This window comes from Anas platyrhynchos, chromosome 7, assembly GCF_047663525.1.
Source record: "Anas platyrhynchos isolate ZD024472 breed Pekin duck chromosome 7, IASCAAS_PekinDuck_T2T, whole genome shotgun sequence".
NCBI classification, from domain to species: domain Eukaryota; kingdom Metazoa; phylum Chordata; class Aves; order Anseriformes; family Anatidae; genus Anas; species Anas platyrhynchos.
In genome coordinates, this window is record NC_092593.1 from 28,398,745 (window position 1) to 28,414,380 (window position 15,636).

Consider the following 15,636-nt stretch of genomic DNA (forward strand, 5'->3'; position numbering starts at 1 on the left):
CAGGTGCAGGACTCAAGTTCATCAAAATAAATACTATGGCTTTGTGACCTGCCCAGAGAAGTTGGCAGAATCCAAGTACAGTTTAGAACTTGGCTTCTTTTTATTTTTATGTTTGTTCATTTTGTTTTTTAAACATACAACTAAACATGATCTTCTAAACAGTTTTCACTTTCTTAAAGTTCCTGTGCAAGGTAATGAAACTAATGCACCTACTCAATTATATTTTCCCTAAGCATACTTCACCTGCAAGAACGCAAACAAGAAAATGTAATATTCCAACATACTGCGTGATTAAATGTAAGCAACATGCTGCAGAGTTAGCTACCCTGAGGGATAAGATTACCTTCAAAAAAAACCCACAATTACTGTAATTTTTCTAATTCACTGATACAGTCAAGTCTCACTTCCCTCAATAATATCCTGAAGTACAAGTTTTCTCTATAAGGATATGCAAGAACATACATGCACACTGAAGCATTCTGTCTACTTTGGGAATCTTAAGAGTCCATTAGTAGTCATCTGCTACTTTCTCCTATTTTACATCAGTCTCTTTTTAGCTTTCTTTTGCAGGTTTTTTTAAGCAAAATTGTTTGAAATTTATAAATAGCCACTTGTAAAGAACTGATGTGATTATTTTGCCTTCGTTAACTTTCAAAACTCTTTTTCATATACAATGAACTTTTAACTTCTATTTGAGTAGAAATCTCAAATGATCTGTCCTGAACAGTCAGTCCCTCCTAAGGAAAGCCAATCGTTCATTTCACAATGAACACCTATTTCTTTCTTAGTTTTCACCAATACCTACCATAGGTAAGTGTATAAATAGCTTTCCCGGTTGTATCCAAAGCAGTCAGACATGGGGATTTCGGCTGTGTAGTTCCCCAGCGTTGCAGGGCAGCCAGCAGAGAAGGTGGCCAGTTGGTTACCACACCTAAGGGTTCACCTTTAAGAACACTCATCTGATTTCCTTCAGGCTTTGGTTGATTTGGGTCAGGCTGTTGCACTAAAACCAGAGAACAGTAAAGTGGCAGAATGTCAATCTTTATCAAAAGTGCACATTACACTTAAAAGGTAATTCTATGAACTATTCTCATCCTTCCTCAGAGCTATCACTGCTTTTACCCTGCTTTATGATGATGCCATGCTAATCATCTGTTGGCTTCACAAAAAGTAATTACCACCATTTTGTAGTTCTGATTCCACATTGTTCAAAGAAGCTGGCCACAGAACAGAATTTGAATCCTGAGTTCACTTTTTCTCTACTATGGGAGGATATTATTTTCTTCTGTTTGTTCTAACATCTGTTTAAATGAAAGCCTACACAAAGTCAAGAATCATCATCAGAAAGAATGCCTTCAGTGTCAATTGAACAAGTGTTCTCACTGTGAAGAAAGACAGTAAAGGCAAAAGCTGGAACATGAGAAATTCCAACCAGGTATACAGAAACCCTTTTTTCTGCTTTGAAACTGGTCAAACACTGGTACAGCGTCCAGACAGGCCATGGAATTTCTGTCTTAGGAGATACTCAGAACTTGACTAGACAAAGCTCTGAGCAGCCTGACCGACTGTCCTGGTTTCAGTTAGAACAGAGTTAATTTTCTTCCTAGTAGCTGGTAGAATGCTATGTTTTGGCTTAGGATGAGAAGAGTGCTGATAACACCCTGATGTTTTAATTGTTGCAGAGCAGTGCTTATTCCAAGCCAAGGACATCTCAGCCTTTTGCTCTGTCCTGCCAACGGGCAGGCTGGGGGTGCAGCAAGAGCTGGGAGGGAACAGACCCAGGACAGGTGACCCAAACTAGCCAAAGGGGTATTCCGTATTTTCTGACGTCATGCTAAACAATATATAGGGGTGGCTAGCCGGGGGGAGGGGGCTGGACTGCTCGGGGTTAGGCTGGGCATCGGTCAGTGGGTGGTGAGCAATTGCATTGTGCATCACTTGTTTGTACACATTGTTATTAGTAGTACTATTATCATCATTGTACTATTATTATTATTGTTATTATTATTATTGTTATTATTATTTTCCTGTCTTATTAAACTGTCTTTATCTCAACTCACGGGCTTCACTTTCCCTTTCTCTCCCCTGTCCCAGAGAGGGAGGGGGGAGGGTGAGCGAACGGCTGTGTGGTGTTTAGCTGCTGGCTGGGTTAAAACAACGACACCTACTCAGACCTGCTTTGAACAGCAGGTTGGTCAGAGGCTTCCAGAGGTCCATCCTGTGATCAGTTACACTTTGGCTATTCCTTGATTTACTCCAGTGAGTACCCACTACAAATTCACTGATTACTGTAAGACCAGGTATAAAATGTCTGCAGCAAAAAGTGACTGCATGCCCATCACCAAACATGATATAATTTCTGAATCTCCCAGTGTAGTTCTTAACAAAGGTGTGAATAGAAATTCTCCAAATATATGTAAATTACTGGCTCTAGTATTCACCAGCTCATCACACTGGTCCAAACTGAGCTGAATCAGAAGATTCAGAGACAGAAAGATTAGAGACAGAAAGGTCACATGATATCATAATTCTATCACTTTTTTTTTTGGGGGGGGGGGAAGAAAGGAAGAAAACAATACTTTTTAAGACATAACAGTTCTTTCTTTAATTGATTACACAAAGAGTGAAATTTTTATTTAAAAGAAAACTAACCTTCTAGCAGTTCTTCAAAATCATCAACAAAAAACTCCTTCAAAGGTGGGCGCTTTGGTCTTTTCAAGGTATTTAGAAGCTGCTGGATTTTAGAGGACACCCTGCTATTCACTGGGACACCTGTCAAGCAGAAAAGATGCATTACTTACTATGTATTAATACACATACAATAAAATAATATAGCTTCCACGCTGCTGACAACATCACTCGAAGCTCAGTATAGTTTTCAGATGGAAGAGTTATTCAAAATGAGTAGCTTGTTAGGGAAAAAAAAAAAGAAAAAAAAGCTTTAATAAATAACAGTTTCAAACACAGATTTATTTGTTTGTATTGGGCTTACGTAGCAAGGTTTTGGTAGCAGAGGGGATATGGGGGTTGGCATATGTGAAAGGAGTCCAGGAACTGCCCTGTGTTAGAATAAAAACAGCTCTGGTTGATTCCAAAAGGGACCCACCACTGGCCAGAGCTGAGCCAACAAGCAAGGTGTTTTAGTTTGCTTTTTGTTTCTCACTGCTCTAGTTTGCTAGTGATAAGCAATAAATTAATCTCCCTATGCTGAGTCTGTTTTGCCTGTGACAGTAATTGGTGAGTGATCTCCCTACCTTTATCTCAACCCTTGAGACTATTTTCATGGTATTTTATACCACTGTTCCTTTCAGGAGGAGGAGTGAGAGAGTGGTGTTGTGAAGTTTAGCTAGGCATCAGTGTAAAATCACCACAGTCCTTTAAAACAATGCTGTTTCCTAGCTGTCTGACTGATACATATACATTCTCATACTTTAATCTACATTTTACATTCAGTCAGTACTGGAAGTGTGAAAATTGAATAAAGATAGCTATGGAAAAAATAAGTGAATCTTTCAATATTTTATACTGCTAGCAAACAATAACCACAACACAAAACCATGTTGTATGCTGATTTTCATTTGTGTATGTTATATTCTTATTTATAATTCAATAGCATTTAACAACGCGTGTTTGTTTATATTTACAGTTTTGAGACAATACATATTTAAAATGTGAGATTAAAGGGCTTTTGTTGTCTTTTACTATAAAAATATACTGAAACGGTGACATAGATTCCACTTGGTTCCCAGTGGCAGAGCAAGGGAAATGCAAAACAGCTTCCTTTCCTTTTGCAGTCTGACATATACAGCATAGTACTGCAGAGCTTTGGAGGGGTTATGACACACTATGTTATCCATCTGCTTATTCAGAAAAAGGGACATAGATGGAAAGGTGGGAGATTTATAATACAATCACCATCTGCAGTTTCCAAAATGCTGCTGTTGTAGCCTCTGGGAACTCCTCGTACTGATGCCAGTTGTGGTCGCTCATGATGCAAGTGTTCCACCAAACCAGTGGTTACATCAGGAGGTGCAGAGTGGTTATCTGTAGAAATGTAAGAATGACATGGGAACTCATCAGTCACGTTAAGACTCAGTACATCCAAAGTTGTTTGTTACAGCCTTCTTGCTATTCCTCTCATGTTTTGTGCACCACTGCTCACAACAGAAAAAGCACTGGGTTTTCTGAGGCATGATGTGGTATGGCCTGACATGACAAGCTGTTTAATTCCAACGGTGTGTGATACAAGCAGTTAATATTTAAACGTTTTATAATGTACATTTACATAGGGAAAACAGGGCAATTCTCAAATTCTCATATACTCAAGGGGCTTGAGAAACACCTTATAACAACCTTGAGGCAAAAACCTGCATTGCTTGGAACTGCATCACGTTTCTGTACTACTACAGAATGCTAGCAAGTACTGTCATCCCAAAATTGTGACCTATTTTATGGAATGATTTTCTGCACAATCACAGGTTAAGATAGTCAATTATTTGGAAGAAGTGTTCAAATAAGGAATGCCTGAAGTACTATTATCAAGAACTGGAGGCCTGAAATGTTCAGAATCCTAATGAATAAGAATAGAACTGTAACAGGAAAAAGCTTATGAACACAATTCTGCTGGACACAACGGTGCTGGAAGAACTGGATGCGGTCACACAGCTTGCCAGTGACAGAACCCTCAAAGAACCTTTGTATGGCACAAATTCTGCAGTAAGAACCCTAGGGAGATAACCTAGGGAGATAAAGGCTATGCTGTGAAATGTATGTATTAACCCACTCTTTTTGAGGAAGTGATTAGTGCTAACATAAAAAGTACTTCTAGCTCTGTTCACAGATTTCCAGAGCTTAATACAAACCACCAATACAGCTCTAAGCAGTTTTAGAGGCATCACCAGAAAACACTAAATCCATTCTTATACTTTGCAGCCATCATCAATGCAATGACAATTGTTTTATTAGGGAGATCTGTCTTGCCAGGTACTAAGCAAGGACCATAAATTTCTTTCCTATGGGTAAAGATACAAGAAGGACAAAATATCACTTGATCGGACAAAGGTGAGAGTTAAAACCAGTAACAAGAAAACATGGCAACACAGCTAAGCCACAACACTTTATCAGTGGAAATCCCCAAAATACCATTCTGCATATAATATGTCATAACCACTAAGCATTAAGGTGACTCAGAGCATAAATCTATTCCATGCACTTGACATCATATGCATATGGATACAAATAATCAAGAGAGAGAACAATACACACACACACAACGCAACTTGGTGCACTTGGATCAGAAGCTGAAATGCTAAAAGGATACGGGTTTTGCCATGCACTTTCCTGTTAGGCAAAAAGCCATCTTCCATCCGCATGCTCAAGATGGATTTTTGAAACATAAAAGCTCTGCAACTAGATGCAAAGAGAGTAACACAAGGAAGAAGCTATTTGGGAACAGTTACAGAAGTTCTGTGTACTTGTGAACAGTTCAAAGAAATCACTCAAGAAAATGAAAATTCTTGGAAAACAAACAAAAAACAATGATCCCAACTGAAAACACATAAAGTAACTATATATGGAGGTGCTGCTCTACAGAATTCAGGTATTTCACAAGCATTTCAGAGCCAAGTTTCATGCAAATCGATGTCCCTAATCACAGAAAGAAAATGCCAGGGGTGCGTATAAACAACAGCTCTGTTGTCCACAGCTGCTTTATCCTACACACAACAGAGAACAGATCCTCCCACAATTCTGCCCTGAGAAGGCAAAATTATGTGTGTGAAAGGAATAATTTCAATTTTCAGGATTTATGCTCAGATGAAAATTACATTAGCCTCATTAATTATTTAGGCATTTTATTCATATACACCCATAAAAATCCATGAAATTAATCTGTATCATCTAGAGATACTGTGACAAAATACATAAAGAGAAAAGCCGGTAAAGCATCTGTGAACAGACTTGTAACTTGGGGACTAAAGATAATTGGATTTAAACTGAAGCACATGTACATTTCAATTACTAATTTGAAGACACAGAGATAAACGTAAAGGAAGGCAGTAGCCCAAGAAAAAAAGAAGTATGATGTACAATACAGAAATCTAAAAGCTAGACATCAGTCAGAAAGCGATCTCTAAGGAAGAACCCTATACTGAAGATTCAAAGACTTTAGAAAAGTTCTGACCTAATGTGATGGTTTTACTCAGGTGGGCAGCCGAGCTTCAACACAACCACTCTCTCACTCCCCCTCCTGAAAGAGAAAGGGGGAGAAAATACAATGTGCAGGGCTCAAGGGTTGAGATAAGGATGGGGAGATCATTCAACAATTATCATGACAGGCAAAACAGAATCAGAATAGGGAGATAGTCAGATTTATTGCCTATTAACTAACAAGCTAGAGAAGTGAGAAACAAAGGAATGAAACTAAAAATGCCTTCCCTCATCCACCCTCTTCCATCTCCTCTTGCATCTCAAGGTGCAGAGGGGAACAGGGGAATGGGGTTGCGGCCAGCACTTCATCTCTGTTGCTCCTATGGACCCATATCTGGAGCAGTTCTTGAAGAGCTGCCGCCTGTGGGAAGCCCACGCAGGATCAGTTTGGGAAGGACAGCATCCTGTGGGAGGGAACCCATGTTGGAGCAAGGACAGCGAGTGACCATGAAGGAGCGGCAGAGACAAAGTGCTATAAACTGACCACAACCCCCATTCCCCTGATACCCTGTGATGCTCGGGGGGAGAAGATGGAAGAGGGTGGATGGGAGGAAGGTGTTCTTTGCTTATTTCCTTTGTTTCTCATTTTTCTAGCTTGCTAGTAATAGGCAGTAAATCTTACTATCTCCCTACTCTGAGTCTGTTTTGCCTGTCATTATAATTGTTGAGCGATATCTCTCCCCATCCTTATCTCAACCCTTGAGCCCTGTGCATCGTATTTTCTCCCCATTTCCCTTTGAGGAGGGGAAGTGAAAGAGTGGTCGTGTTGGAGCTTGGCTGCCCACTCGAGTAAAACCACCACAACCTCTACCTTGCTCATACACCCTTCCCTGTTTCATAATGTGCTTTACAAATCTGAAAAAGTAAAACTACACAAACTACAAGCAGTAGTTACATTTTGAAACCCATAGCTACTATAAACTAAGGCTGGTGTCCCAAACTGAGTATAAGGCAGAAGGTACTTGGAGGGCATGCTAGCAAAGAGCTGAGAAACAACATTCTCATGAATAGCCACTGCACGTCTATGAAACTATAAACACACTATTATCTACAAAAAGAAGTCTAAAGGATACCTGATGGGGCTTTCAACAAAATTTGACAGTAACAGCTCGACTAGCTCAATTAACAGGTATTTGAGAAATAAATTTGTGCCTTAAATTATCACATCAATTGACACCTCAGAAGTATTTCATCTCAGCATACAGAAGTCTGTATACTCAGTTTAAGTCTACTGAAGCATTTACCGTTTTCCATATTCAACCTAACCTCTGTAATGAATTAAGAGAAAACTCGGTATAGTCCACATACAGGTAAGTCATACAGCTACAGATAAGCAAAAAGTTGAGTAGTAAAGCTGCCAAAATCTGAAACCATCAGGAATAATACATGTGATACACACTGCATAGTACTAAAAACACAAGAACTTCATCATGTACCATGCTCTGGGGCCCATATCATCTTGAGTGAGTCCAGAGGAGGCGATGAGGATGATCAGAGGGCTGGAACACCTCTCCTAACACCTCTCCTATGAAGACTAAGACGAAAGGCTGAGAGAGCTGAGTTTGTTCAGCCTGGAAAACAGAAGGCTCTGGGGAGGCCTTATAGTGGCCTTCCAGTTCCTAAAGGGGGTCCACAGGAAAGCTGGGGAGGAACTCTTTCACGGAATGTGGTGACAGGACAAGGCTTTAAACTAAAACAAAATATAGGTTTAGATTAGATATTCAGAAGAAATTCTTTACTGGGTGTGGTGAGGCACTGGAACAGACTGCCCGAAGAAGATGTGGATGCCCCAGCCCCGGAAACGCTCAAGGACAGGTTGGATGGGGCTTGGAGCAACCTGGTCTAGTGGAAGGTGTCCCTGCCCGTGGCAGGGAGGAGAGTGAGTGTGGTGTGGTGCGTGTGAAACTGTATGGTCTTTAAAGACCCTTCCAACCCAAACCATTCTATGAATCTGTGTAGTATTTAGATTTTCTAATTATGATGAAAAAAAGATAAATTATTTGAAATAAAATGTTTTTACTGCACCACTAAGTTCCTTCCTGTACCTTTACATTACTGTGCATCTGTTGCACACACAGAAACCCACTGTCATTCTTCACTACAGAGTGTACAAAAACATTATAAAAATCATTTCCACAGTGCAAAAGATGGCCTGTCTCCCTCCCTACCAAATATTTCACAGGCATAAGACTAATGCTCTGCATTTAGGGAAAAAAAAAAAAAGAAGAAGGTAACATGAAGTTCCAGACCTTCAGTGTTACAGAGATTGAGAAAAAACTCACATTTACATTTTGGCTTAACAGTACTTCTATGTTTTCACTCTAATCCCACAATAAAGGACAAATTTTATCATTACAAACTTTAATTAAAAGAAAATAATGTTTTAGCTTGAAATTTAGCTTTGTTAGTACCTCTAATTTCATAAAATTCCAAAAGATTCTGGATGTTTCTCTTGTTTTTTGGATGTTTACCAATCAAGTCACCTTTGGAATCCATCAATATTCTCTAGCTTAAATACAAGTAGATCAGAAAGCATGCACCGAGAATATCATCCTTTTGAAATTCCATTTTTTAGACAACTACAAATTTAACTTCTGCTTCCTGATAAATTAAGCATTTTATCAAGAGAATGAATGTTCAGATCTTGTGAACAACTGGTTTGGTTTAAATTAAAATACACGTATATCATGCGTACCTGGTCTGTGGATTGTACATTTTAAGGCTATTTGTGGATGTCTCCTCGTGAAGTACAGCATTCATACCTGACTTTTGCATGTAGCTCTGCTTTGGGATTTTCAATTCGATTTTATTGCAACCACACAGGCATTTCTTTACTGACCTAGCTGGGTGTGTGCCATGAGATCTGCAAGCACAGTGGCAGCAGCGGTGGCAGTAGCAGTATTGGAAGCAGCAGCAGGTTTCCCTCCTGGATGAGATGAGGTGGAGGATGCAGAGGATGAGGTGGACGAGCCCTGAATAACACGGTTAAGCCAGGGCTCTACGTTGGAATGGCTCTGGAACGGAGTGGAGGTGATCCGCCCTTGCCGACGTAACGAGCCCTCATCTTCTGATGCTGACGATGTGTCTGTGATTAAAATAACGATGACAGGCATGTAATGTAGGAATGACCCAACAGACAGGAACATGAAGTATTTCCATGTTCTTCGCATAGTGTTCTCATGTGCTACACATGAGATGCGTGTATTAAAGCTAATGGTATATTCGCATGCACAAATTCTGCTTATTGCCATTTTCAGCGTAATGTGACAACTTATACATGTTATAATAAGAAAACACATGAAGGAAAGTTTCATTTAACTCCTGCATTTGGAAAGACATAATGCTTGAAAAAACCTTCTACCTAAGCTACCTAGTGTACTTACTAACTATGCTAAGTGAGCATACCACTCTTATGGAATATTTATGTTCTAAACAGATAAAGTGAAACTTCATCCAAACTGAAAAAACATGTTGGGTATTTTTAATGTTTAGATTCTTCTGACTTCTTTCAACTAGTTACTAAAAAAAAACAACACAGTGCTATACAGTTCAATGAAAAAGTCATTTCATTAATCTAAGAATAAACAGAGGAACTAAAAAGCATGGATTTTAACCACATAAGGTGATATTAATGTGCACATTATATAAATGCTTAATAAAGAATCTTTTCATTGTAGATGTGTATTTGTTGCTGTTACAAGTCTGATGAAACATCCCCATTTTAATTACCACCACCCAGTTATTCACAGGTTTTTGTAAGTTTCCCTTTTGCATCCAATCTGTCTATATTTATCTACACAAAAGCAAATAAAAAGTTTTTTTTTAATATAATTTTTAAAATATAAAAAAATCTTTTTTTTTGAGTGAAAAATAGGAACTTTTTAAAGAAAGACATCTTGTCTTTTTTCAGTCTGAGATCTCCTGTCAAAATTGTTAGAATGTGAAACTGAGGCTTGCCACAAAACACACTATGTAAGCTGGATGTTCAGTTTCTTCCTAAATAAACTACGGTATTTTAAGAACTTGATCCTCAATATAACATCCTCCAACTCCGGTAGTCAAAGGGAAGCTCCTAAAACAATGTATTGCCCATATACTGATAAAGCTCAAATCAAGTCAGTTTGCACACAGTGGTTTTAAGCCACACACAATGATGAGAAGAATTTAGAAAAGATACTGCAGGAAGAAGTCAGCATGAGAAAAGAAAAGAAAAAAACAAACACCTGATGAAAAAGACAAGGTGTCCATTGCTGTACTCCAGAGTCATTTCCAGACACAGAGCTCCTGGGCAACACAGATTGGTTACCTCAGAAACTTGCAGCCTTTGCTTTGGCATTTTTCTACATCTACTGAACACAGAAGATTAAGCAATATATAACTTAATAGCAAAATTTTGTTGAAGCCATACTGACAATCATTTCCTCACCTTTGGGAACAATTTTCAATCACCAGGTGTTTAACTTTCTGCTTTCAAGAATATGTGCATTTCCAACAGCTCTAGAATAATTGTTCTTAAATAGTGTGAAAACACAAAATTAGAAATCCAGTTTAACTTAAGGGCCGTTTCAAAGTTTAAATCACAAATCTCCCATTACTTGGCCATCCCTAGTCAAACATGACAAGCTTTGAATAAATATACACAAACAACTGATCTTTGAGAAGATACTGCTGTGGATCACCATTACTGGGCCTGCGCCTCATGTGATATTTCTGTGGACAACAGTTTTAGTTTTTGGCTTCTGACTCCATCTGTCTCTGGAGAGGAGCCAAACCAGCCCATTAGTGCTTGCAACCTTCCCTTTCTTTTAGGCGGAAGGCAAAAATAAACAATTCCAGGAAGATATAACAAAATAGGATTATAGTCAGGTTTAAAACAAAACAAAACAAAACAAAACACATTTGTGATATATTATCACTTCAGAGTAAGAAATAAAAGTACAGGAAAACACAGGTTTCTCAGAGGATACATATTCTGATGGTGTCCGTTACCCAGTTACAAGTTCAACAAAGTCTATCTAAAATTTCTACACTTTCAGATATCTTATATAAGCCGAGGAAAAAAAAACAAACACATTTAAATGTAAAGAATGCAAAGTATTAACTGAATATGAAATGGAAATACTCATAGTAAAAACTTCCCAATATTAAAACAATTTTACCAGGAAGAGAAAATTAGCCAGGTAACACCTGGCTGTGTGACAATCACAGGAGTTAAATCTTGGTTCTCAGTGTGCTGTGGACAGAATGCTATGTACTTGGCTTGCAGCTCTTCCTGTCTGGGAGCTTACCCATGATAGCCACAGAAACCACTGCCTTAGGGACCAAACGTGTACCAAGACAACATCCCAAGTTCTGATCATGTGAAATGTGTATGGGAAGCATGAGAGACTCAATGGGACATAAACAATAGCACATCAAAATTTTTGGAAAGACAGACAATAAAAGCACTTCCATTACTACTGGCCAGGGGACTTCGCTTTGAACTTAACACTGTAACTAGAACACAGTGCTTCCTTCCTGGTAATGGATGGTAACTATATGTAACAACATTTCAGTTACTAAGTATTAACAATGTCTGATTTTAATTGCATTCATTTCTGCAAATACAAGGATTGTAATGTAGTGGCTTACTGGCTCAGGTCTACACATCCCCAGTAATGTGAAATGGGAAAAAAAAAAAAGTGTTTTAAGCTCACCGTGCTAAATTAGCTAGAAAAATTATTTTGAAAGAGATCTGAACTGACAAAAATAAATAATAACAAAGGCATGTGGAACTCCTGAACCATCCTAAGTTCATGGTTATTGCACTATTAAAAAGGATAATTCAGGGTAGGTACGTAGAGGGAATGCCTCCCATTCAGGTGCAGAGAGCGTGCAGGCTGTGAGCAATGAGACTTCTGAAATTTTTTGCCCAGCTCTCACATTTAGAAAAAGCTCTAAGCACTCTGGTAACATGACAATGCTTACAGAACATTCTCTCCTGAAACCTTTACCAGCAAATACAGGCCGACAGATTTATTTATTTATTTTAAAGACAACTGACCACATCCAACAAGTCTCATAACTTCCTTGCCAGAGCAACAAACTTTGTTGCTAGTGCTCGACAGTAAAATTAGATGCTTCAAAGCCAGTTGGGTTCTTTGCAATTTTCTTGCTGAGTTAATTTTGCAGTTAATTTTGTTCAGTTTTGGGCCCCTCGCTACAGGAAGGCTACTGAGCTACTGAGTTGCTTGACTGTGGAGAGAAGAGCAATGAAGCTGATGAAGGGACTAGGAAAGTGAGACTTGTGAGGAGTGAATGAGGGAACTGGGAGTGATCAGTCTGGAGCAGAGGATGCTGAGGAGAGACCTCAATGCTCTCTATAGCTACCTGAAAGGAGGTTGCAGGGAGGAGGGTGTTGGCAGGGAGAAGGGTGTTGGTCTCTTTTTTCAGGTGAAAAGTGATAGGATGTGAAGAAATGGTCTAGAATTGTGCCAGAGGGGGTTAGATTGGAAGAGTGTGGTCAAGCAGACTGCACAGTTAGATTAGGAAGAGTGTGGTCAAGCGATTGAGTACCCATCCCTGTAACTATTTACGAGACGTGTGGATGTGGCACTGAGGGACATGGTTAGTGACGGGGCTCTGCAGATCAGGCTGATGGTTGGACTTGATGATCTTGAAGGTCTTTTCCAACCTAGACGATTCTGTGATTCTAAAATAAGGCCCTTAAAAACACAATTATTTTTATGCATTGATGCAGCTGAAGCAACTCCTCAGTATTTTTGAATGGCCTGATCTCTCATGATACAGTAATACATCTAGTTGTCCTGTCTCTTCTAAGGGTATCTCATAACAAGTTATCTTCTCTTATAAGCTGCACAACAGATCCCAGAGACAATACTTTATTCTTCTTTCACGATAATTTGGTTAGGGTTTTTCTGTATCCCACTGAAGCCCACACTGGCTATTTTTACTTCTGTGCTAACCACTTGGACAGACATCTTAGAAGATGACATTGTATTAGCTCCTGTCTGATAGCATTTTTACCCCTCCCCCCACGAAGAAACAGCCAAAAAAATCTCTTCTTCTTTAACTGGTAAATCCAGCTGCATTCCTCACCAGGGTACTTCACAGAAGATTATCTATATTCTGTAACCACACTTGACAACAAAGGAGGCTGGAATTTGATATGACTGCAGCTATATAAACGGTTTCTCTTGAGGGAATATATACAATGCTGAATCTGCTAACCCAAGAGGGGCGAGGCTGCCACAGCTCCATGCCCCAGGTCCAAGCAGCACTGAGGCTCAAGCGTGTATTCTCAGTAGACACACACGCAGAGAGCACATGTAGACACCACGTGCATGCATACACTGTTGACCACACAGATAACACACACTGGCAGCACCCACAGCTTCATTCTGCTTCCTTTCCTGGATGACAGAGGCCTCTGACCTGAGTCCCACGCTAGGGCATGGTGCTTGGTTTCTCTCACTCTGATCTCTCTGGTTAGTGGTACCCAAAGCCTCTGACTGCTGGTCCCAGCACAGTGACTGGCACTCAGGCTCTCACTCCTGCTGCTGGCACCATGGATGCACAGGCCTGAGTGACTTGTGGTCCCACTCACTGATGACACTTGAGTCCACTCACTGGTCCCTCCAGGCACAGTCCCCCAACCCATGGTCCAACTTCAGCTGCCAGAGCTCAGCCTCTCCCCACACACTGAACAGGAAGTCCTTCACCCAGAAAAATCAACAGAAATAGACTGTAACAGAGATAGGACAGACAAAATTGGTCACGTGCAGGGCATAGCCAGGGAAGTGAACCACTTACACAATTGGCCTTCTTTTCTTTTTATAAATCTCCTTACCCCTTTGTTTTCCCCGTACTTGTTTCTCCACAAATCACCCAAATCCACCCTTTCCCCCACTTTTGGTTCCTCACCTAAACACCCATAATAAATCTTGTGCAATCCTAAAATGCTTTTTCCCTGCATCCCATAATGTGCCCCATACACACATGTTCCCCAAGACCAGAAGGTACTCTTGTGCTGACCAGACTTGATAGGTTTCATGTCTGGACAACACGGCCAAAGCTCTCCAAGGACAGTCCAGGAGGGGCCTGGAGAGGGTGAACCATTCCTCTCAATAACTGATTTGGGTTTTCATTGTCACGGTGCTCTTGCGGGCTTGTGAAGATGGATCTGTGATGTGCTGATGACTTCTGAGCTGGGCTGGGAGTAGCTGGGGCAAGGTGTTGTTCGGGCTCCCCAACCTACCACTGTTTGTCTGTACTCCTTTGAAGGTGTGCAGATGAGCACTGATCACATAACCTCACGGCTTCTCCACACTATATACAAGGAAGCTATCACATGTTTTACCTAGATTCTCTCAAGCCCCCAGGACTTTTATCCTTTAATGCACCACACAAACCCGAGATGGAGCAGGTAGGGACACTGTCAGAGCTGCTCCAAATCTGTCCTGAAGGTATCCAAAAAAGGAATACTTGGGTTTTCTTCAAAAAACTGCCAGGAGATTCTAGTTTAAATGCGACAGGAGACAGGGAAGTCTAGCTGTCCTCCCACTCACTTATCTCTCCCAGCAGAGCTTCTGGATGCCAGCTATTTTTTGTATACTGAATCACAGAATCATCTAGGTTGGAAGAGACCTCCAAGATCACCAAGTCCAACCTCTGACCTAACACTAACAAGTCCTCCACTAAACCATATCACTAAGCTCTACATCTAAATTTCATTTAAAGATCTCCAGGGATGGTGACTCCACCACTTCCCTGGGCAGCCCATTATAATGCCTAACAACCCTTTCAGTAAAGAAGTTCTTCCTAATATCCAACCTACACCTCCCTGGCACAACTTTAGCCCATTCCCCCTTGTCCTGTCACCAGGCACGTGGGAGAACAGCCGCTCCTCGTAGGACTTGTTCTCCAGGCCCCTCACCAGCTTCGTTGCCCTTCTCTGGACTCTCTTAAGCACCTCGACGCCCTTCTTGTAGTGAGGGGCCCAAAACTGAACACAGTACTCGAGGTGCGGCCTCACCAGAGCCGAGTACAGGGGGACGATCACCTCCCTAGCCCTGCTCGTCACACTGTTTCTGATACAAGCCAGGATGCCGTTGGCCTCCTTGGCCACCTGAGCACACTGCTGGCTCATATTCAGCCGACTATCAACCATCACTCCCAGGTCCTTCTCTGCCTGGCAGCTCTCCAACCACTCATCTCCCAGCCTGGAGCTCTGCTTGGGGTTATTGCGCCCCTGGTGCAGGACCCGGCACTTGGCCTTGTTGAACTTCATGCAGCTGACCTCAGCCCATTGGTGCAGCCTATCCAGATCCTCCTGCAGAGCCTTCCTACCCTCGAGCAGATCGACACACGCACCTAGCTTGGTGTCATCTGCGAACTGACTGAGGGTGCACTCGATCCCCTCATCCAGAT

General features: G+C 40.8%; 1 protein-coding gene across 17 annotated transcripts in view; it reads right to left on the minus strand.

The window, feature by feature from the left end:
- Nucleotides 1–15,636, minus strand: part of DIP2A (disco interacting protein 2 homolog A) — a 115,657-nt gene that overhangs the window by 56,126 nt on the left and 43,895 nt on the right. For 16 of the 17 annotated variants that reach the window (XM_038181992.2, XM_072041100.1, XM_072041092.1 and 13 more), the window contains exons 5-8: nt 9,047–9,292; nt 3,916–4,044; nt 2,653–2,772; nt 806–1,003 (exon numbers count right to left, since the gene is read on the minus strand). In XM_038181992.2, coding sequence (XP_038037920.1) covers nt 806–1,003; nt 2,653–2,772; nt 3,916–4,044; nt 9,047–9,292 — 693 coding nt within the window. The remainder of the gene's footprint in view (nt 1–805; nt 1,004–2,652; nt 2,773–3,915; nt 4,045–9,046; nt 9,293–15,636) is intronic. The other variant, XM_072041101.1, reaches the window with a different exon arrangement.